Source organism: Diadema antillarum, unplaced genomic scaffold, assembly GCF_040938485.1.
Source record: "Diadema antillarum isolate AM-2024a unplaced genomic scaffold, OU_Dant_1.0 scf00000207, whole genome shotgun sequence".
In the NCBI taxonomy this organism is placed as follows: Eukaryota; Metazoa; Echinodermata; class Echinoidea; order Diadematoida; family Diadematidae; genus Diadema; species Diadema antillarum.
Genome location: NW_027271096.1, coordinates 217750 through 240078, shown reverse-complemented (window position 1 = coordinate 240078; position 22329 = coordinate 217750). Strand labels below are relative to the sequence as shown.

The 22329-nt window shown below is 37.7% G+C and overlaps 1 protein-coding gene across 2 annotated transcripts in view; it reads right to left on the bottom strand.

Moving 5' to 3' along the window:
* LOC139724105 (uncharacterized) overlaps positions 1-16258 on the bottom strand; it is a 134373-nt gene extending 118115 nt beyond the window's left edge. Inside the window, exons 1-2 of one of the 2 annotated variants that reach the window (XM_071635303.1) lie at positions 16035-16258; positions 14253-14516 (exon numbers count right to left, since the gene is read on the bottom strand). In XM_071635303.1, the coding sequence (XP_071491404.1) occupies positions 14253-14384 (132 nt within the window). In that variant the 5' untranslated portion in view covers positions 14385-14516; positions 16035-16258. Of the gene's footprint in view, positions 1-664; positions 1555-14252; positions 14517-16034 lie in introns of those variants that run through there. The other variant, XM_071635304.1, reaches the window with a different exon arrangement.
* Positions 16259-22329: the final 6071 nt, after the last annotated feature.

Sequence of the window (22329 nt, the reverse complement as noted above, 5' to 3'; positions counted from 1 at the left end):
GAAAAAAGGTATAAGACTCTCTACAATCATTGACGTATTTCACGCCTACTTTTACTTCCGAAGGAGACAAACTGGCTACCGGGTACTATCCTAATACGTAACTCATCTCTACAGATATGCACAGGTGAACACATCCATTGAGAGTACCATTACAGGTATTGCTTGACATTATAGAAGGATTCTGTGTACTCACGGCCATTTAAGAGAAGGTTAAAGCCACTATTCACCATTTGCAGATGAAAGACAAAACAGCTTTAGTTCTTCCAAATAGTTCTAAAATGTGGGTTAGGGATAGAAACAATCAATGCTAAAATATTAATCAGTATTTAATCAATGTTAGATATTTTTTAAGATAAAAAATGTGAGCAATAGTTTCACTGAAATCATTTCTAGAATAAAATGGCTACAGTTATGATTTATCGAGAAAAATAACTTTATATCTCCATATATTTGTGGCTTCATTGTCAAACTTTTATATGGTAGGATGTTTTGAGATGTAACAGAAGTATGCATATATGCTTCCAATATGATAACTCGAACATTTTTGGATCACTGCCCCCAAATGGCTTCAAGACTCTCAGGACCACCCCTGTGAGATGCCACTGACATCTCGCACAGCATAGTTGCCAGAGGTAACGGTAGAGTTACGGCAATCCACACTCACCGATGGAGACGGCAGGGACGAGGTTTCCCGTGGCAACCACGATGCCCCTCGACTCGCCCCATACTTGCTGTAGCTGCCGTAATTCTTCCGACTCCTGCTTCCAGAAGACAGACTCATGGTGGCCAATGTCAAAGTCAGTCACACTTGGCTAAATTATCCCTGGATCACAATCACACATCACTTCCCGATTGTTATGCAGTCATTTTTTTTCTCGCTTCCACGCCATCAGACCATCACCAGCCTAAAGAAAGAGGCATCTCCATTCGGATGAAGCCCATTCAGTGCAGCACGATCTGGACTACAACTTTCCCTGTGTTTACTTTTCATGTTGTGGCACATGCATGAAAGATGGCGGCAATTTACTGCCATAAGATCGCTACCTAAATTCCACACTGACCTCTGGATGGACAATCCACCAGAGTCTTATAACAGCGGCATTTTATCACTCACACCACATGTCCATCCCGATATGTGACGATGCTAATCCAACTGACCATAAGGGCAGACATCACATGCAGGGCTATCTCACGGCAAATGCACCACCACTCGCATATATGCAGTTCACTGTGTCAATCCAGCCCTCCCTCTGACTACAGGCAAGTCAAGATGGCATGACTTCTGAGCCTGAAAACTGCACAGTACTCCCTGCACAGGGCTGGCCAGTCGGCCCCCTCACTGCAATCTCCAGCACTGTGTGACTACAGCAGGAGAGCTGGTTGAAGCATACCTACCTTTCACAACCTCCCCAGGCCAAATGCACATGCTGTATGCCCTTCCCGAAAGGGCAAACTGTCAATCCCTGCCACTCGAGACGACAGCCAGTAGCCAAGGAAGTTACGGATCGCCGGAATCTCTGCCAACGATTGACGTGATCAGGATCTGGGTTCATATTTGTTTTACCAGGTACTCATCCCAAAAGATAGTTCACACAGCCAGAGGATTAATCTGATGATCAAGGAACACACATACTTTGTACACACCCCTGCACTCAATTTCATCATCCTGGGCTAATTCATTCTTATTACAACAAGTACAAAATCGTACCAGCACTATTATTATGCAGAGCAAAATACTGCACTGTGTAACTGACTGAAGTGATAAAAGGACAAATTTGACATGAAACATATGGGTCTCGAAAAAAAAGACTTGTTTTACTTTTGAAAGGCAAGATAATAACTATTGATTCAGAGTCAATCATTTTGTCAAATTAAAGTTTGGCAGCACACCCTCTCTGAACAAATTATCACAGTGCTACACTGCAGGAAGATTAATGTCTGAAACCATAGACTAACATTCTTTTCTCTCATTCCCTTTGATCTGCATCTCCCTTGACAGCGATTATCCGCCCACGATGAATATGAAACTGTTCGGCAAATGTTTGTACTGCAAATGAAAAGGTGCAGGTGGTGCCAAAGCAGCAGTCCTTCAAGATGCTGCCTGAAACCAAAACCAAAGATCCACTCACACTTACAGAGCCATCACATATAGGCACGGATGCTAACAGGACCCTGTTTTATAAAGAGTTGAAATTGATTATAAAGTTGATTTCAACTGTAAGTCTATGGCAGACTGTGTGGTAAGGAAATTTAAAATCGATTTTATCTTTTGATAAAACGGGGCCCAGGTCTGTCTTGATAATCTGACGGTGACAATTGTTTTTGATTTCACAGAATGTGTCAAAACTGAGTAACGGATACACTGCACATCACATCATCATGATATGCATTTCACAAATTTCCATGTGTATTATCTACAGCTTCACTGTATGCATTCTGACACTCAACAAATATACACTGTATGAAATTGAAAGTTTCTCTGTGATAGAATAGGACGCCAGTAGTACAATTTACTATTCAAGTTGCTTGAGCGACATTATCATCTTTGTTTTTCTTGAATTACTCTCAAAAACCAATTTGTGTGATTGTAAGATGGTTCACAATGATGAAATGGTATCAGTTGAATAATGAAGAGTCATATCTCTTACATTTCAAATCATAAGAAATACAGTATCTAGAGCACTTGTGAATGGAAAGAGAATTCTGCTTCCCGGCATCCATATTGTAAAGAAAGATATTTTTGTATTACATGTAATTTTTGCGATTTAGAGCTGACAGCCTTTTTCACAGTGCATGAAATTTTCATGAACTGCCATTGGCATTCGATGCATACAGTGTGGACAAGAACTCTTGCGTACTTTCACAACTCTTGGCTCTCGCGAAATTCCCGAAATCAAAATGCATATAAACCAATATTTCTGGTATTACAGTATCCATAGAGTGTCCAATAAATCTTCACACTTCCAAAATTCAACACACAAATCTTGTTTAAAATCTCACAGAATAATTTCCTCCAAAAAAATCACACTATTATGACAACTTTATCTTTCTCACTTTATTCCTCTTTCAGACAAGGCAATTTTTATTTCATTTAGTTGGTATACTGTACTTTATTATTCATTATTATTCATTTCTTTATTCATTAATTTGACTGTTTTGTTTGTTTTTTGTTTGTTTTGTTTTATTTTGTTTTGTTTTGTTTTGTTTTGTTTTGTTTTGTTTTGTTTTGTTGTATTGAATCACTATTGAAACAACAATTATGAATTTACACATATGTACTGGCCTCTGACCAGGCATGCACTGGATTTGTGCCAGGACAGAGGTACAGTAGCAAATGTTGGGATTCATGCTCTTAGACTTGTCACATTCATTTGGTCTCATTGCTTTTAATGAAGAAATCCACTCCCAAATTTTATCAATTTCATAAGAAAAAGAAAAAAATCCCTGCAGAACAGAGCAAAAATGATCAAAATCAGATAAAAAATCAGGAAGTTATAACATTTTGAAATTTTTTTTTTTTTTTTTTCGGAAAACACTTTTTGACTTCAAATCATCAAGTTGATGATGTCATGCTCTCACAATTTCTTATTCATTTCATACACTTTGTACACACAGAAATGACAAAAATCTTAAAATATTTCAGTTGTATAAAACTTGCCTTAAAATCACCCAAAATAAAAAAGAACAAATGTTAACTCTGATATTTCTTTGTTTTTCCCACCATACAGTGTATCTCACTATGATGTAATCTATCGGGAATGCCAAACTCATGACATCAATTCCCAAGATATTTTCACCAATTCTTGAATGAGTTACATGTATTACTTGTTTTCCACGGCAAAAAAAAAAAAAAAAAAACTGTAAAAAAATAGCAATATGAAAATCACAACATGGTATGGACAATAGAATGTTGCTATTATCTGTCTCAGTGATAACTGACACAATAACTGAAACAATTACCTATACACTTAGGCCAATCAATGAAAATAAAAAGTATTTTCTTGAATGGAGTCTCTTCTTGTATGTAAAGTAACAAATATTTCAGGCACATAGTACTAGTACTTGATAGCGTGGCTCTTGTGACAACTGATCAACGAGTATGAATCACCACCTTTGCGTTGTGCTTGCTGTGGCATAACGTGGACTCCTAATTGGATGGGCATGACTGGTCAAGCCTGACCCGACAGAGAGCCGACCGGACACAGTGATCCAGATGTCTGACCAGCATCTTACAAATTTGGCCACCTTGTTGTGCATGTCAATTGCCCCTACAGGGGCCAAACATGGATGGCTTCAGCAGCTTGACAACTGTAGCTTTTCTACATTTTATCCTGTCTTTCTTTTCAACCTGTGATGAAAACTGCTCATTCAATCCACTCAAAGCACCAGTTCTAAGACAAATTGAATTTGTTTTACTATCTACATTATTGCTAAACTTCAAATGCAATATCTCTGCAGTTCAACCTCCAAATTAAAGAGGAATTCCAGTCCAGTTGTTCAATTTTAAGTTAGTCTGAGAAGAAAGTATAAAATCTTATGAGTACAACAGTTAAAATTTGATCAAAATTGGATGAAAATTAGGGAAGTTTTGAAATTGTGACGTTTTTCGCTAATTTGTCTGCAGAACAGTTCTATCTAGTACAGGTGATATGAATATGCAAATGAGTGATCTGATAATGTCATCACCTCAGTTTTCCATTGAGACTTAGACTTAAGAAAACATATATGTTTTGTGCATGTACAATGCCTTTTCTCCCAAGATACAATAATATCACTGTTGCATGGTGTATCCATAATGGTGAAGGAAGCACTTGTCAAAAAATACCCCTTCTCCCCCCCCCCCTTATTTTTGATTTTTTTTTTTTGTTTTTCTTTGATTCCAATGATATCTTTCTAACTCACAGTAGCAATCAAATATTGGATGCTGTGTAACAACCATCATCTCTGCCCTAGTGCAATTAATGCTGCCTGAAATACTGTCACTGTCACGTCTCACACCTAAAATTAATTGCGACAAAGGTGACACCACGGAGTCAAACTATTGTTGCCATTTAATCATCAACCCCTACATCCCCACTGCACTGGGTTCACAATAAATGGGCAGGCGATTAGTTGCCATGGCGATCGCAATGTGGGTGTGAGACTTGGCCATGCCTGGATTTGCCTCGAACTGCTTGACTCATCGCGATGTGGTCTTGAATTCATGGCATTACTCTCACTTTTGTCTTTCGTGGAACAACGGGGTGGATGCGTTCAAAGAGCTCACCTAGACATTCTACACTAACAAAAATACTCACTGCCCTGGTACTACACAGCCTTTCTGCAAATTTCATAAGATGCATAACGTTATTTTGTATCACTGGCAGTACACTTAACGTCATAGACCTATATTTTTAAATTCATTTTCGAGAGAACTTGAAAATTATACAGTGACACTACTTACATATAATGTGGCAAAACAGTGTGCTTATCAGTGTTTAAAAAAGAAGAGAGCGACAAAATCAAGACATATGTATAAAAATGATGATATTGTTAAAGAACATTTACAGTTGTATAAATATAGCAAACTAGTAGTAAGAAGACAGCTACAAAATGATTAAGAATATTCTTCTGCTATACATATTCAGGCTGAATATTTTTTTTTTTTTTTAATTCAACGGGGAAAAAAAATGAAAGTAAATACGTATACACACATGACATGCATTAATACTGAAGAGAATACCTACACATACTGTATATTGTACTATTGACTAATACAGTATTGTATGCATACAGTGAGTATTGTATTTATACAAGAAACAAAAGACTTTCCTGCATGTCAGTTGCAGTTTGCAGTTTATTTCATTCATTTTGCATTTGCATTTCTGTAAGGAAAAAAACCAAGATTGATGTTCAACTTGCACCAGGTTGATATCTCAGCAATTTTATCTGTGCATGGGAGGAGTAAGTTATCATTCTTATTTCTATAATTATTTTCATTATCTCTTTTAATTGCTACAACATCACCAAGCAGAAAGCAAATATTTGGCCTCTGAGATGATATTTCCATTTCACTTTCATGGGTCAAGAGGAGGGCAGACAATCTGGTTTTTTTTTTTTTAATAGTTATGAATTTTTTTAAATCAAAGTTTTGGTGCAGCCACTGCTGGATGAGAAGACAACAACACTTTGTGACGTCATATGGAAAATAAAACATAGAAAACTATAAAGGAAATTCTACATATTTTCACTTTTCTAGCATAATGAAAGAGCATCTGACTTATCTCTTTCAGAAAGCAAGGGAAATAATATCACCCACAACCACCCATGGCCTGGGCCATTTAAAATTGATGTCGGGCCACCCAAATTCCAAAATGGTTACAAATCTTTTGATGGTCTAAACGGGCATTGTAAATTGTAAATTTCTGTACATTTCAGGTCAATGCATTTCTTTTTCGGGCAACCAAAATGTCAAATTCAAAGATTTTAATACCATGAACAAGCTACCAGAGAAAATCATCAGTGCTGCTTGTACATGTCAGTAACAAGTTGAGGTAATGTGCACTTTTCATGCAAAATGAAATTTTATGGAACTTTCTAGGCCTATATATTTTCTTTATATCATTTTCCATATGAGACATCACAAACTGTAGTCCTTTCATCCAGCAATGGCTGCACTGAAACCTTACAAATTCATAACTTTTCAATGAATTACGACTCTCCTCAAATTTCCACGTATGTATTCTACTAATATTGCTGCATTCACTCAATCCACATGTTATATTTGGGTTTCATTCCCCTTTAAATGCCTGAATCAAAGATAAAGTTACAGATAAGTACTGTTCCTTTTTATATCTCTACATGTACAGTACCTCTGTATATGTTTATCTTGACCAATCCTTCTGTTCATCCATACTGTACATCTATTCATCAGCCAATTTATCTTTACTGTATCCATTTTGCTACATCTGTACAGTCTACACTGTATGCATTTATACACCTCCAGACTGTCATGTATAGACTGTCCATTTATCCCTGGGCTCTCTACACAGTTCTCCTTTGTCATTATAAACCTCTTCATGTCAATGAACTGATCACCATTGGTTGGGGGGGGGGGGGGGGAAGTGGATTATACTGGCATTTCTGAAGCCCTGGAAGCACAATGGGCCTGTGCCAAAAATTTAAAGGGAACAATTACAGCAATGATCAGGTACTCTAAAAGGTAATTCATTGCAGGTTCGTTAAGGCTGCTGAAAGATCAATCCAGTAGTTAGAGTAATATAGTGGAAGGTGAGTAGTACTATTCAATAGTGAGTCTTGGTAATACAGGGCTTGGCTTTGTCAACACAGGCCCATTTTTTTTTTTTTTTTTTTTTTTTACATTTATGCATAAAAATAAAACTTTCAAACAAAACATGGAATATCAAAGTCTGCCTAACACACAGAGTATGCCCAAAATCCAATCTACGGGAAAGCAGCCAGACTGACATTTGATCAGCACTGAGAGAATTGAGTGAATATTTCTTTCAAATAACCGGGGATAGAATGTACAAACACTACAGTTCAGACACATCGTCTGTGACCTGAAATGCACACTGTCAGCTTAGTCTAACATTTTACATCACTTTAGGATCAAAGCATGCTGTACTCCTGTCTACGGTGCTTTCAATATTTCTTCTAGAGAAGATTTTCATCAGCATACATGTAATAACAAGAGCCATTAAATTGCAGCTACATTAGATACAGATGGGAAAAACAAAATAAATGAACAAACACGATATGGCATGTATGTGTGTATCACAAATCAGGGGAAAAGAAATATGATCCCAGGATTAAGATTAATTATGCTTCAATGCCACACTCATACAGTATTTCATACAATAAACTTAACTTTATTAAGATACCAAGCACACACATTCTCTACCGTACCAGTATCAAAATCACAATTGATTAATGAAAATTGTAAATGATCATAATGCAAAAAGTGCACTCAGTTTGAAACAAACAAACAAACAATTGAGTTTCTAATAGCATGTTGTGCGCATTTTCTTTCTGGAGAAAACAACACTGTAGTAATGCAGTTGGCATCCTTTGGTACATTGTACATTTGTACATGTATCATGAAAACGTACAAAACTTGATTAAAGAGACACATTCACAGCATTTTACAATGCTTTATGTCAGTAGGCCTTTATCATCAAATGTTGCACTTCAACAGGAACAATAATAAAACTAGCTGCTGAATTAGATATTGAGATCAGTCATACACAACAGATGTACCGTATGAATAAACTTTTGATTGTGATAGGCCTATAACACACTGTATATAAAAATGCACAAATCTTGGAACTCAGCAGTATGCAGAACTAATTTGATACATGTGTAGACTGTATGATCAACATTGCCATCATGCAATGCTATGACGACTATGCAGTATTACAAGACCTAGTTTTAAAAGTAAAACTTTTAGCATCTTCTCCCCTTTTTTGACTACCTTCCTGCCAAATAAAGCTGATCAATTACATGCTTCTGTATCGCTTTCATACCATATTGATCATCACAGGGTAAGAGGATTTCAACAAGCTTTTCTACGCTCTTCATGATTCTGCCATTGGTACACTGCTCTTTTGCTCTCTTGAGAATAATATGTTCTCTGGGGTTTTTTGGACATAAAATGAAAAAAGAAAAATTTCTACCATCCAAACAGAAAATTCGTCCCAGATGCTGCACCAGATGTGTAAAGCGACTTCCTTGATGACAGAGTGATCAGTGGAAACACACTGCACAACACAGGGAGGGGTCTTTTTCTTTCAAACATCATATATCATAATACCTCATTAGGTGCTATAAGGAGATGACTTCAGTTTGGGGGATTGGGGCACTCCCACTGATAATGAGGAAATCTGAGACTGTTTATGATGAGAGAGTGCTCAAACATGTGCACTCCACTCCTCAGCAATTGACCTTTCTGGTCCTTTCAGGGGTCATGGTTGATGCACTCTCACCCTGCCATGAGCTTTCAACATAATATACAGTACCCTGGTAAACAGTTTCCATCTCTGCAGGGTTTGAACAAAACAATCTCCTGTCAAGCCTCTAGAAACCTTCAGCCTAATCAGACATGTGATGAACAGACATTGCCAATGTTAACACTGCACATGCTGAAGATTTGACTGGAGGGACATGTACACATAGAAGACAAAGGTCTGATAGCTCTTGTTTATTACCTATTTTTCTCTGACATGCTCGCTCCGACAATAATAACATGCATGAGTAATAAAGCATGTCCTAATGCTGAGAATCCTTGACATCTGTACACATGTACACATTGTGTCAGTCACGTACATGTAGTATAATATTGCACAGTATTACCGTGTAGGCCTACACTGCATGTTTGAAATGGTACCCTGGAACGGAACTAAAAATTACAACCTTCACAAATGAACAAACACCACATTGCAAATATAACGGCATGGTATTTGTTGATTTAATAATGCATACAGATGTACAACTTCATGTGACAATTCCTTAACGGTACACCGTTTAAAACCAGGGATGATTTCAACAACAACAAATCAATTAATCCCACTTTAACAGACCTGTAGAAAACTGAAATTTTAATGAAATATCATGTATTGTTTGAGGTTGACCAAAAATCATGTAGAGTATGTTGAGGTAGCGTATTGTCATCTGAACAAGAAAAGTGTAATTCATGAAATCTCAAGATTTACTCTGCCTCTTCCTCCCACTTTCCCCTTATTTAGAACTCCTCTTTCTTTCCCCCAAGTACACACACCCATGAAATCCATGCATTTTATGCAGACTGAAAGAGAGACAAACATATGTAAAAAAAAAAAAAAAAAAAAAACAGGCAGAAATATACATTGTGGGTTAAAAGGAGACACAGCATGGAATGTTGCATAGTACAAGCACAGTGGGGGAGTACTCCTGCCAGTTGGTACCCAGTGGCACATTAAGTCCGCAGCTTCCTTCAATACTTCTTTCCTTTGTATGTCAAGCAGTAACATGATGCTAAATTAATGCAGGCACCCTAAGCAATCACATACACTGAAGGTACAATTTGTGTTATTTCTGCTGAGCAGGAGAAATAATTTTTGCAAAATCTGCTTGCCAAGAAGGTGTCCATATGGAAAGAGCAGCATGTGTTTACCAATACTGTCCAGATTAAAAATGCAAATGCTTGGTACATTTCGTCGGGTGCCCGTGCATTGGCCGCTAACGCAATACAAATTGTATTGCATTAGCGGCCAATGCACGGGCACCCGACGATTTGCATGTTGCTGATTATATAAATTTACAAGGCAACACTATGCCAAGCATAGTACATTGCACGTAAAACCGCTGTGCAATTGCACAAAATATACAATGTAAGCAGTGTCTTTTGCTGCTTTTGTCACTGTGGCAAATAAATGTACAGCAATTCACAATATGTACCAAACACAATTCCCACACCCACACAATCCACAGCCCCATGGGCAAATCAATGATATGCGACATTTTGGAATATGACCTGCGCCAAATTACACACGGTAGGTCAATAAGGAACAGACATCAACATTGAAATTGGCATGAGTTCAATGTCAGGTGCTAAATAAACCTAGAGTGTATGTGCCTTATCCCGAGATTTACCAATAATCACAATGAGCTACTGGGTGATTATTGCAGACAGGACGACGCTTGCCTGATACCAGTGCTGGATAGAAAGCCAAGATTCACTATCAAACAGGGAAATCAACATTTTCAAGATGTCTTGCATGTGGACTCAGAAGATGGTTTGTGGAAATGTTTGAATACCCGGTACTTTTCTTCTCAACACAGCTTACAGTGTACTGCACAACTACACTATTTACTGTCATACACACACTCACAAAATCATGCAATATCAAGGTAGAAAAACATGAGTACAGATGTCTATCTCTTTTTCTTCATACTGTAGGTGGTAGCCATTGAAATCTGACTGCTAACATAAAGGATTATTCAGTGGAGTGATTTTGCTTTATCACAGCACTGTATACAGTGTATGGTCTGATGAGCAGGTGAAGAGTAATTATGTAAACATCTTCTATTCACAGGGATCATTGATATCAACTGAAAAAAAAAAGATGATCTAGCAAAGTACACTGTGTACTTCCACTGTAGCTTCCTTGACGTCATTAGTGGCCTTATTATCCTATACTGACTTTAATTTTCAAGGCATTGTCTTGTAGTAGGCATAGGACTGGCATTACATTTTTGTATGCATCGTGGCTGTGTTATTGCAGTATAGCAGTACATATACTTATACAAGTGGCAGTGATAACACTATACATATCATCATCCTATAAGAAGGACATTTACAGTACATCTAAGGTATGATCAAAATGAGGTATTTTTTTCTTTTCTAACTGCCAATGAGAGTTCATATATCATCAGATTTATTTGGATCATATTATACGAGTTTTCCTGAGATTTTATACTTTCTCATGTCCTTTTTTTTTTATATTCTGCTATTCTGTTCTCTTTTCTAATTGACTACTATCGTTTCTCTCAACTTTCTTCCTCTTTCCAGGATAATAAGGAAATGTTCAGACCCTGTCACACGTTTGGTCCTGCATCACGGCCATAGTGTACAAGTCAGCACTCCTGGGGTAGGGCATTGTTGAAATGACAATGACAGTGGAAACATGCCTCATTGACGAAAGAGATTAAGTACTAATCTGCTCTCCCCACTGTAGGCTTGGTGTGTATGCCCACTGACCTATGACACCTAATCCAGGGGATCAATATGCACACTTCCTCACCCTTCAAAATAGGAGAAGGCTATTCTGCAAACACACAAGCAACCTTCTATCAACACAAGCCTTTCTATTATGCTAAATTTGGTTCACAACACCCACTGTGCCATGTATCATCTCTTCAAGGTATTCATCTGAATTCTGTAGAAAGCATTAACACACACAGTAACAAATAGCCAAGTTACAACAATGGGGTGGGCAATTTAGAAGGCAAGGGGTTTTCCCACACCAAATGGTAATGGCAAGACTACAGTGTAAAACACATCACAATCTGCAAGGTGTAACATCAATCGGAATAGAGTGAAAGTTTTGCCCATTCAAATATTCATTTCTCAGACTTCTTATATCACATTCTTTTACTTTTAAATAACAATTTCATTTTTCGGAAAGGAAAAAAAAAACACTCAGTTGTGCTCTATTGCCGTCTCTAATATCAAAAGTTTGTTGCATAGGGCCTACCATTCGTTTTCCACCTCAAAATAATCGCTAAAACACACAACTGCAGTTCCCTCCAATTGGATTTTTCTCTCTAGTAGGGAAGTTGCAGCCTACTACATCATAATACACAAATGGCTATACTCTGTACAAACAACTCACTGACTATCCGACTTGATATGAACTATACATGTACCTGTACTCAAATAATATTAATCTGGGTAGAAATCAACTGTCAGTCTACAGCAGAAGCAAGACCATCCCAGCAGCCCTACATTACAGTGGGCCAGTCCAAGGAGGGGAGGGTCAGAAGCAAGTAACGAAGGTGAAACACTTGATACTCTCACTTCCTTCCGCCTTGATCCCTCCTGCTAGACTGAAGATCTGATAACACCGTTTCTCTCCCTAACTCCCCTTATATCATTGTACCCCATCTGACTTTCCAGGGGGGCAATGTTCTCTGATACAGACTGACAATGGGTGTATTCACATTGATGGTGAAATACCACGATATTTCAGGCAGCAATTCGCAATGTGAATGCAAAAGACACGGCAAACTACATGTACATTGTGAGATACCGTGGTATTTAGGGTAGACTAGTTAATTCAAAGTTTGCATGAAATAAGCATGCAAGATCTGAGTTTAAAGGGGATGGCTAGTAACTGATCAGTGGGAATCAGTGGGAATGCTAGAGGATGATTGTTCTAATCCTTGTGGGATTCATTTAAGAGTACAATATATATCTATTGTTGTGTGAAAATTATTTGCTTCAGAATGGTCCCACATTCAAGTAATGTGCAGTTTAATGTTTCCAGGTTAGCGTCCCTGGTCAGTGACGGGGCATTAATCTGCACATTACTTGAATATGAGACCGTTCTGAAGCAAATAATTTTCACACATCAGTAGATATATAATGTACTCTTAAATGAATCCCACAAGGATTGGAACAATCATCCCCCAGCATTCCCACTGATTCCCACTGATCGGTTACTAGCCATCCCCTTTAAAGGGGATGGCTAGTAACCGATCAGTGGGAATCAGTGGGAATGCTGAGGGATGATTGTTCCAATCCTTGTGGGATTCATTTAAGAGTACATTATATATCTACTGTTGTGTGAAAATTATTTGCTTCAGAACGGTCTCATATTCAAGTAATGTGCAGATTAATGCCCCGTCACTGACCAGGGACGCTTACCTGGAAGCATTAAACTGCACATTACTTGAATATGAGACCATTCTGAAGCAAATAATTTTCACACAAGAATAGATATATAATGTACTCTTAAATGAATCCCACAAGGATTGGAACAATCATCCCTCAGCATTCCCACTGATTCCCACTGATCAGTTACTAGCCATCTCCTTTAAAGCATGTCACAAAATACCACTGATCATACAGCAGCATGATTGTCACATTAACCGGAACTCTTTGTGTCTTTTCTTTTTGGGGATATGGGCATGTGCCATGCTTACAAAAAATATCATAGTATTTTGCGAATGAGAATGGTACCACGTGAATTACCGTGGTATTTATTACCACGGCAATATATGCGATCCAAAGAGACTACATTTGTATTGATGGGTCAAAACAACAGAATGAAATCAAACTTTGTTGTTTGGTTGTTGTCATTTTTAATTGGTGTGTTGTTGTTGTTGTTGTTGTTGTTGTTGTTGTTGTTGTTGTTGTTTTGGGTTTTGTTTTTTGTTTTTTGTTGGTTTTTTTTTTTGGGGGGGGGATACCTTATCAATATTCTAATTTTTCAACTGTAGGACCTGCATCCAACTTTAAAACATTGCTGGTCTTTTGATTAACAGTTAATTGAACCTAAAATATTAATCTTTGTTATCATTATAAAAACACAAAACAGGCAACCATTATGTATGCAAATACTTCTGGTATCACTGTTTTGGCACCATGATAATAATTTCAGAACAAGTACTTCTGCCTTATTCAAAGATTTTTATATACTGTCAACATAGCTAGGGGCAGAGCTGAGGATCATAATAATACAATTTGTAGCTCTAAATCTCCAAAGACTCACCTGAGCAAGAGAGCGATTTGCCTTGAGGATACTAGCGGGGGATTCCGCTGCATAATTCTTGGACTTGCTGCTGAATCCACTCATATTCTTGGCTTGTGGAATAGGACTGCTAGCATTGGGTGAATCCAGCATGGTGAAATGGTCCAATCCCAAAGATGATCATCAGCAGAAGAGACCTTTTACGAGCGGAATGCTATGTGAAGCAGAGCACTTTGGCTAAGAGCAGCAGGCACAGCCAAGGATCAGTGATATGCATCCATGCATCTGTAAACGTAAGAACCAGTGGGGAGTGAAATTATGCATATACGATAGATACTGTACAAAAGTCTTTTATGTGTAAAATATATCATTCATTTCTGCAAAAACAGTATGTATTTCTCATTTGCAATTTCACAAAATGCTATCTTGGGACTTTACATAACAAATTAATTACAAATATATTCTGCATAGGAGATATAATGCATGTTTCTAAATGTTCTCTTCGTTCTCATTCTGCAATCAATTTTACAATACTTTCACGCTAAGGTTTAACATCACCTACCATTAAGTCGCCATTACCATGAAGACGCCACTCATTCATGCACCTGTCACTGCTTGTCCTTATCATACTTTATTTCATGTATACGACTCATTTTTACATCGAGTGAAAAGTAAAAAAATGTCATTCCATCAAAGTGAAAAATCTCTGCGTGGCCAGCAAGAATTTTATGAATATACATATGTGTGTTTGAATTCGGTACAACGTTTGACACACACAAACTACTTGTACGGGTAAATATACGCCAATGTGACAAGTCGGGCATGATGGCGACCCCATGAGAGTAGACAACACTACTGGCAAATGGCGAATTGCATACTACATGTGTTGTGTGTTCAAGGTTGCTGGATTGAGAACCTGAGGGCACGCAAGCTTGGTTGTGCGTGAAGGTCTGATCTGATACAGAGTGCATTGTAACACATGCAAGCTGCATGCTGGCGACTCATCGCTATATGGTCTAATCTCGTCGGGTCGCCAGATGGAAAATACCAAAAACATATGTTTTTCCCCATAAATTTATATGAGTTGTTTTCATCACAAACTGCATGGAAAAGAAAGGTGAGAATTTTACTTTTCACATGATGAGATTAAATCAAAGGATGAAATACCGGTTTTACCGCTTATGTTTGATAATCTTTTTTTAAAATTGCACACGGCCGTGCATTCGGGTCTGATGCAGGTGCATTAACAAGCTGCACATTGGCGACTCTTCACTCAGTACCGTAGTACTCTCGTCGGGTCGCCAGATGGAAAATACCAAAAACGTATGTTAATTTTTCCCCATAAATTTATGAGTTGTTTTCATCACAAACAGCACAGAAGAGAAAGGTGAGAATTTTGATTTTCATATGACGAGATCATCAAAGGATGACCTATCAGTTTTACCTTTTATGTTTGATTAATGGCGATTTAATGCCTTGACGTTAGCTAGTAAAGTTGCTTACATCAATCACTTCTTAAGTGACTGAACATGCTGAAACTTTCAAACATTAAAAGTTGCAGTTCAAGGTTCAACTTCAATATCAAGGTACTGTGAGTGCATTTTGAACTTCTAAAACTGTTTCACTAGTTGCCTAGCAATGCTAACTACAGTGTACTACTAACGTGTTTAAGACACTTAATTAACACGTTTGAGGTTCTAATATGTGTTACACTTCGCTGATAAATGGTGGGCACCAACACAATCAGCGCATATCACAACAGATCTCACGAAAGATTCATGACGCTACTATTGTACTACATACCCTTCATCAACTATCGCCCAGTTCTTTTCTCTGAAACTCCACGGCCATGGGTATAGATCTAGGCCTACATCCGTTCTGACAGGACACTTCAAAGTTCTTGCGATATTGTTTTGGTGGTTTTTGCGTGAACCATAAGCAAGCATAAATATCACTCATTCAATCGTGAGAAGAGACACAGACTTATATATCGCGGCAGACAGCTCCCAGCGGCAGCAGCACGGACGAAGAAGAGGATCCAATGGCAATAGGGGCCCTACAGATACCATTCATCAATGAACGTGTGGTGTTGCACGCAGTTTCGCTGAGAGGTACTTCATACACAGCACACAACATGATCAAGGTCCAGTGCCAGCATAAGATGTAGTAAGAAGTCGCAGGTGGACATCAAGCAAGCAATCAATGCATTGTTATGCTACTAGTGCTCGAGTAGCTACAGCCTCCACGTACATGATCAGAAGCTGGCGCTGTTCACAAGAGACGCTGTACACAAAATACTGCTTTCCAGCCGAGCTAACTCGTGACATAGTACACCCTGGAAGATCTATTATTTTATTTATACAAAAAGTTATCCTCCAAAAGGATTTCACAAGCATGCTAAAATCAACGAAGCATTATCATTAAGATTATTACGACACAGACCTTTAGCATAATGTCAGATGGATTATGATCAGCGATATCAGACAAAATTGGGGATTATTTTGTCAATACTGGACAGAATTTACTGTAGCTGAAAACGTTCCCAGCTCTATGCTCTGTTGAAATTACAGAATCATGATTTACTAAACAATCGAAAATCGATTTCTTTGTTTTCATTTGAGCAAAGATATGTGATATAGTTAGGAATCTTAGAAACAAAAAAAAAGAAGTAATGGGCACATCTGTTTGAAGAAAATTATTAATGGGGTTGTCAACGTGTAAGTAGCAGAGTTCCACGGATCAATAGCAAAAATTTTGATAGAGAGGAAGATCTACTTAGGTGATTAGTACGTACACTGAACACATGCAATCATATTTGTTTGATAAACTATTCTTTAGTCTGTGCAACTGAACACTCGGAGCATTCAGTTCAATTCAATTCAATTCAATTCATTTATTTTCATTCTTCTTTTTCCAACAAAACAACAAAATAAAATTAGAGAAAAATACAACAGCAGGGCCTACAAATAAAATGTTATTAGATTGTGTTCGTGTTTGGAGCCATTAATCATGAAATCCTTTTGTATGAACTTTCAAATCATAAAATCAAATGAACTGCTTTAAAATGGCATAAAAGATACCTGCATAATTGACAACAAATCTTGTGCATTACTAAACAAAAACAATTTTACATGGTGTTCCACACTCTTGCTCTATTTGGCCAACTGCTTTTTGTCATAATCATATTCATTGAGAGTCCCACACTAATCTAATATCTTACATTTGAAATTTCGGCTCCATGAATTATTAAAAAAATATAGTAAATTAATCTCATCTTTTTATCTTGATGTATGTACTACTATATTACAACTATATTATATTTAATCTAAATCTGTTTCGTCTCTTCGTATTCAATTGTGACTATTAATATGTCGTATAAGTGCCGACCTAATAAACTCTATATATCATTACCAAACTAATATATCTCATAACCACCTCACTTCAAAATAGTGCCTTGATGATTAAAGAATTGATTTCATATTGGTTTGGTGCAAACATTGATTTGTCAAATAATCATAGAGACTAATAATAGGCATGCGCGTATATGAGCTATGTAAACTCCGTGTTAGTATATAATATACAGATAATCCATCCCTCAACCGTGTCTAGAAGGCAGAAGGGTACCCAGTTCTATGTACTCTAGCAAACAAACTATATATATGTATATATATATATATATATATATATATATATATATATATATATATATATATCATAGCTGGACGAAAATCAAATTGACACATATGGAAATACAAACATCTTAGCGGTTCAACTTAAGATCTGCATTTTGAGTTTCTTCGCCCCTTAATATGCTTAAAATGATTTATAATTTCTTGATAAATCTGTTGAAATGATTCAGTTACAAGGATGATAACGGAACCTTATCAAAATGTAAACAAAGCAAAACTTATTTTTATTATATCGGAGGTTGCAGCAGCTGAACATGACGCCATTATATTATACATGGCTGAATTATCTGACGATTTTTGATGGTCATTCATAATATAGCCAAGTGATAATTCAGTGTTCAACAGACCTCTGCGCAGCGACCGTGCCTCCAGCTAGACTGTCTATATACCCCTTGTATGATTAGTTCTCCCATTCTTTCCTCTCTCCCTCTCCCTCTCTCTTCCCTTTCCTCGATCGATCTGCTCTATTCTTTCTTTCTTTCTTTCTTTCTTTCTTTCTTTCTTTCTTTCTTTCTTTCGGGTATAATGTGTTCGATTTTTCCCCTCCGGGAGTGTCTGTAAGATATGTGTGTATTATAGTTATGCATGTTTATAGCATGATTGTTTTTTTCTTCTCAGGCTTTTGCTTTGTTATTGTTTGAGCATTCTTAACATTCCCTTCCGGGTGTGTCTGTGTGCATATGCACATCTATACAATTATCATTTGTTATATGTGTAGTTTTTATGTAGGTATATGATTTTATTTTCTTTCAACCTTTTCTTTTCTTTGTCTATATTAAATTGTAATTCATGAGATCTTAAGCGGAGTAAAAAGCCACATAAATACAAACCCTGCTTTCGTTTACACATTATTTTGTGCGTGAGTATTAATTATTATCATACACTCAGAAGTTCTAATAGACCTAAAATTAGTGAACCATTCGTATAGCCATTGTTTCATCATTTTTGAGAGTATCTGTATAGACAGAGGTGGAATAGGCCTGCTTGGTCACTGTCTAACATCCCCATCACAATGCCAGTTTGATCTTATACTTCCATAAAAGATTGCATACTCATACAACGCCATTACAGGGCTCAGAGGGTAGAATATTAGTTCTGTCGTCAATGTTCGATGTGTGTACAGTCCCTCTGTAATGGCACGTTTAATTCTCTGCCCGTTTTGGTTAAATTTTTGTACCTTATAAATAATGGTTTCTAGGGGAATGCATAAACAGGCTCTGCTTTTTAACTTCCCCTCAATCTTTAACATTATCAACATCATGCAGTATAAAATAGCATGTAGGCCTATTCATTGTCTTCTAAATGACGTGTTTATATTATATTTCGATGTATGTATAAAAATTTACATTTTTTTCATGTTATATCGTGTACACTGACACTCTTTCTTGAAAATGGGAAATAAATGAAAAAAAAATGCATTTATATGAGAAAAGACAGATGTCCTGAGAGGGAGGGAGAGAGACGGAAAGAGAGGGAACATCTCGACAGAGTACTATGGCGATAGTTCTCGTTTAAAATAAGGAGACAGTCATACCGAATGGAATTAAAGTTCTAAAATAATGAGATCATCAACAATACCGTATGTCCTAAAAATACAACCAGACTTTCCGCAATAATAACTTTAAAAAAAGTGGAATCCAAATGCAATTTCAAAGTATTAAACTGTAACTTATTACCTATACCAGGGGCCGCAGAACGTTTTTCAGTGTGTGTGTGTGTGGGGGGGGGGGGGGGGGCTGCCGGAACGGACCCCCCCCCCCCCCCCCCCCCCCCCCAAGACGCACCAGTAGCGTAGCCAGGATGTGTGATGTTTGGGGGGCGGTTACTATGCGAGGGAGCGAAGCGACCGAGCCCGAGCGGAGAGTGGGAGGTGGAGGGTGTAGGAGGGGGTGTGAGAACTTTTTGCATTTTGATGTTGTAATGATGCAATTTGATGCATGTTTTTGTTAGTTTTATCGACTTGAAACGGCCCCACTTGTTTAAGGTAGCTAGCAGGATGTTTGATGTGGATTATTATTGAACAATCTGCCTATAAAGTGGTAGCATTCAAATAAACTTCTTGTATTAATTCTTACAATGAATTTCATGAACGCTGTCGGTTAAGCAATCAAACAGAAAAGGCATGTACATAAGGGATGTTTCTTCTCTCACACGAAGGTGATTTTACATTTTCAGACCTGAAATTCACCGATCTGGTGTAAACTTTTGGTGCAATACTTGGAATTTTTTCTAGTCCCCCCCCCCAAAAAAAAAAAAAAAAAATAATGGAAACCGGGCTTTTTTTTTTCTTCAGGGAAGTGGTAATAACAAAATCACGTAATTTAGCTCTTATTCCGAGTGTGCATCATCTCTGTGTATGTGCAAAGTCTAGTGAGGTAGAGCTTAGGGGAGGGTGTGGGAGAGGGATGCCCCTCCCTATCGACGGAGCTTTTGCGTTTTTAAAATTGAAATAAAGCGATATGAAGCACTTGTGGGAAATTCGGAAATTGTCATTCCCCAAAAAGTCTATAGAGGGGACCAATCAATGAGATGGTGGCAAGATACCCCTCCCATATTCGAGGGAGGTTTTTTTTTTTTCATTTTAGAACTGAAATTCACTTTTCTGTTGGAATATCTGGAAATATGTCAATTATAGAGAAGTGCAAGTCTGTGGAAGGAGACATAGCAGGAGGATGTGGGAGGGGATAAGCCAGGGCTATTCCCCCTCCTATGTGAGGGAGATTCTGTATTTTCTGATTGCAGTTAAACGTTTTGATGCACACATTTTGTGGCATATACATGTATTTTGAGAACTCAAAGTGTAGCAATAGTCTACTTGTATGCACAGGGCGGGGGGGGGGGGGGGGTGGGGGGACAAATTGGGAGAAAGCGTGGGAGAGTGCTATCCCCACCCTTCCAGTATACGAGGGAGCTTTTGCCTTTTTAAAGTTGAAATTGAGATATCTCGTTTATATACGCATATTTGATGGAATACTCGGGAAATTATTTAAAAAAAAATGATCGGGGGAACTGAGAGAGGAAAGGGTTGATTAAAAGGGGATATTTTCCTTGCGGCTATGAGGGAACTATTGATTTTTCGGAATGTAAGTGGTGTTTAGACGGGAACTTTATGTATAGGGAGGAATCTTAGGAAATTCAAATTTAAGTGGGCGTTGTGATATTTCCCCTTTTTTCTTCCTTTTCTTCCTTTTTTTTCACGAACCAAAAGTGTGTGTATGTTTGTGTGTGTGTGTGTGTGGGGGGGGGGGGCTGCAGCCCTCCGCGGCCCCTGTATACATCTTACAGAAAACCCCATCCGATTTGCTTCAGTGGTCAAAGAGAAATGAGGATCTTGGCCTGTCAGGAATCCCTTCCCTCCAAGTTTAGTTCATTGTGTTCACAGTTCAAAGAGCATCCAAGTGCTGAACTTGGAAAAAACGGACCCATGACATTCTTTACAACGATCCACATTTCTCTGTGACCAATGAACCAAATTGAATGGAGTTTTCTGCAAATGTAGGTAAGAAGTTATACTTTCATTCCATTAGATAGCATTCAGATTGTTTAATCATCTTGAAAGTTATCAAGCGGAAATCCGAGTGTATTTTTTTTTTTTGGGGGGGGGGGAGCATAATGTATGATTGAAAGATTTGTAAGTTATTCACATCATTATAGCAAGTGTATGATGTCGACACATTCAATACACCATCTAGTAGAAGAAGAAATCATTTAAAGAATTCCTCTGACATCGCGTCTGATTAAAATCGATATCATTGTCATTCTTGAAACATCCAAAATGTTAGGTCAGATGCTGCCCATCTTCGCCTAAGGGTGACTGAGATGCATTGACGAAAAAGCTTGAGAAAGGTACCATGTGCAGATTCTATCATTTTTGTCTGTCATTTTCTGGTTTTTACCTGACAATTTGCATTGTACTTTGTAATTACTGTACATTGATAGATAAGGCTCAAAGTCAGATTGTTAATGGTGTTGCTGATGTACCGTGACAAAGATCATTTTCCAAAGTATAAGTTTCTTGTAAGAAACTGACTCTGCACATGAAATAAATATGACGAAACTTTTGTACAGTTTATTCCATAAAATGTAATGCAGAAATTGTCTTCAAAAGATCCGTGGATTGTGCTGGTAATGATAACAGGATGAAACGCTTAAGTAAAAATAAAATAATGATAATAATTGTGAAATTTGATATGTCATTTTTATGTCGCGATAAAAAGACCATGTATAATTTGAGTCGAGAGGTGGCGGCATCACAATGGTCAAAGGTTAGTGTAGTATCGTAGAATGAATAGGATTTTCACGATCCATTCACCATGTCTACGTCCGTATCTGCACTGTGTGTACGCTACAGTACATAACTGCGTACACAAACGTACCCTGTTTGTCGCACTGCTACCATCTCTCCGAGA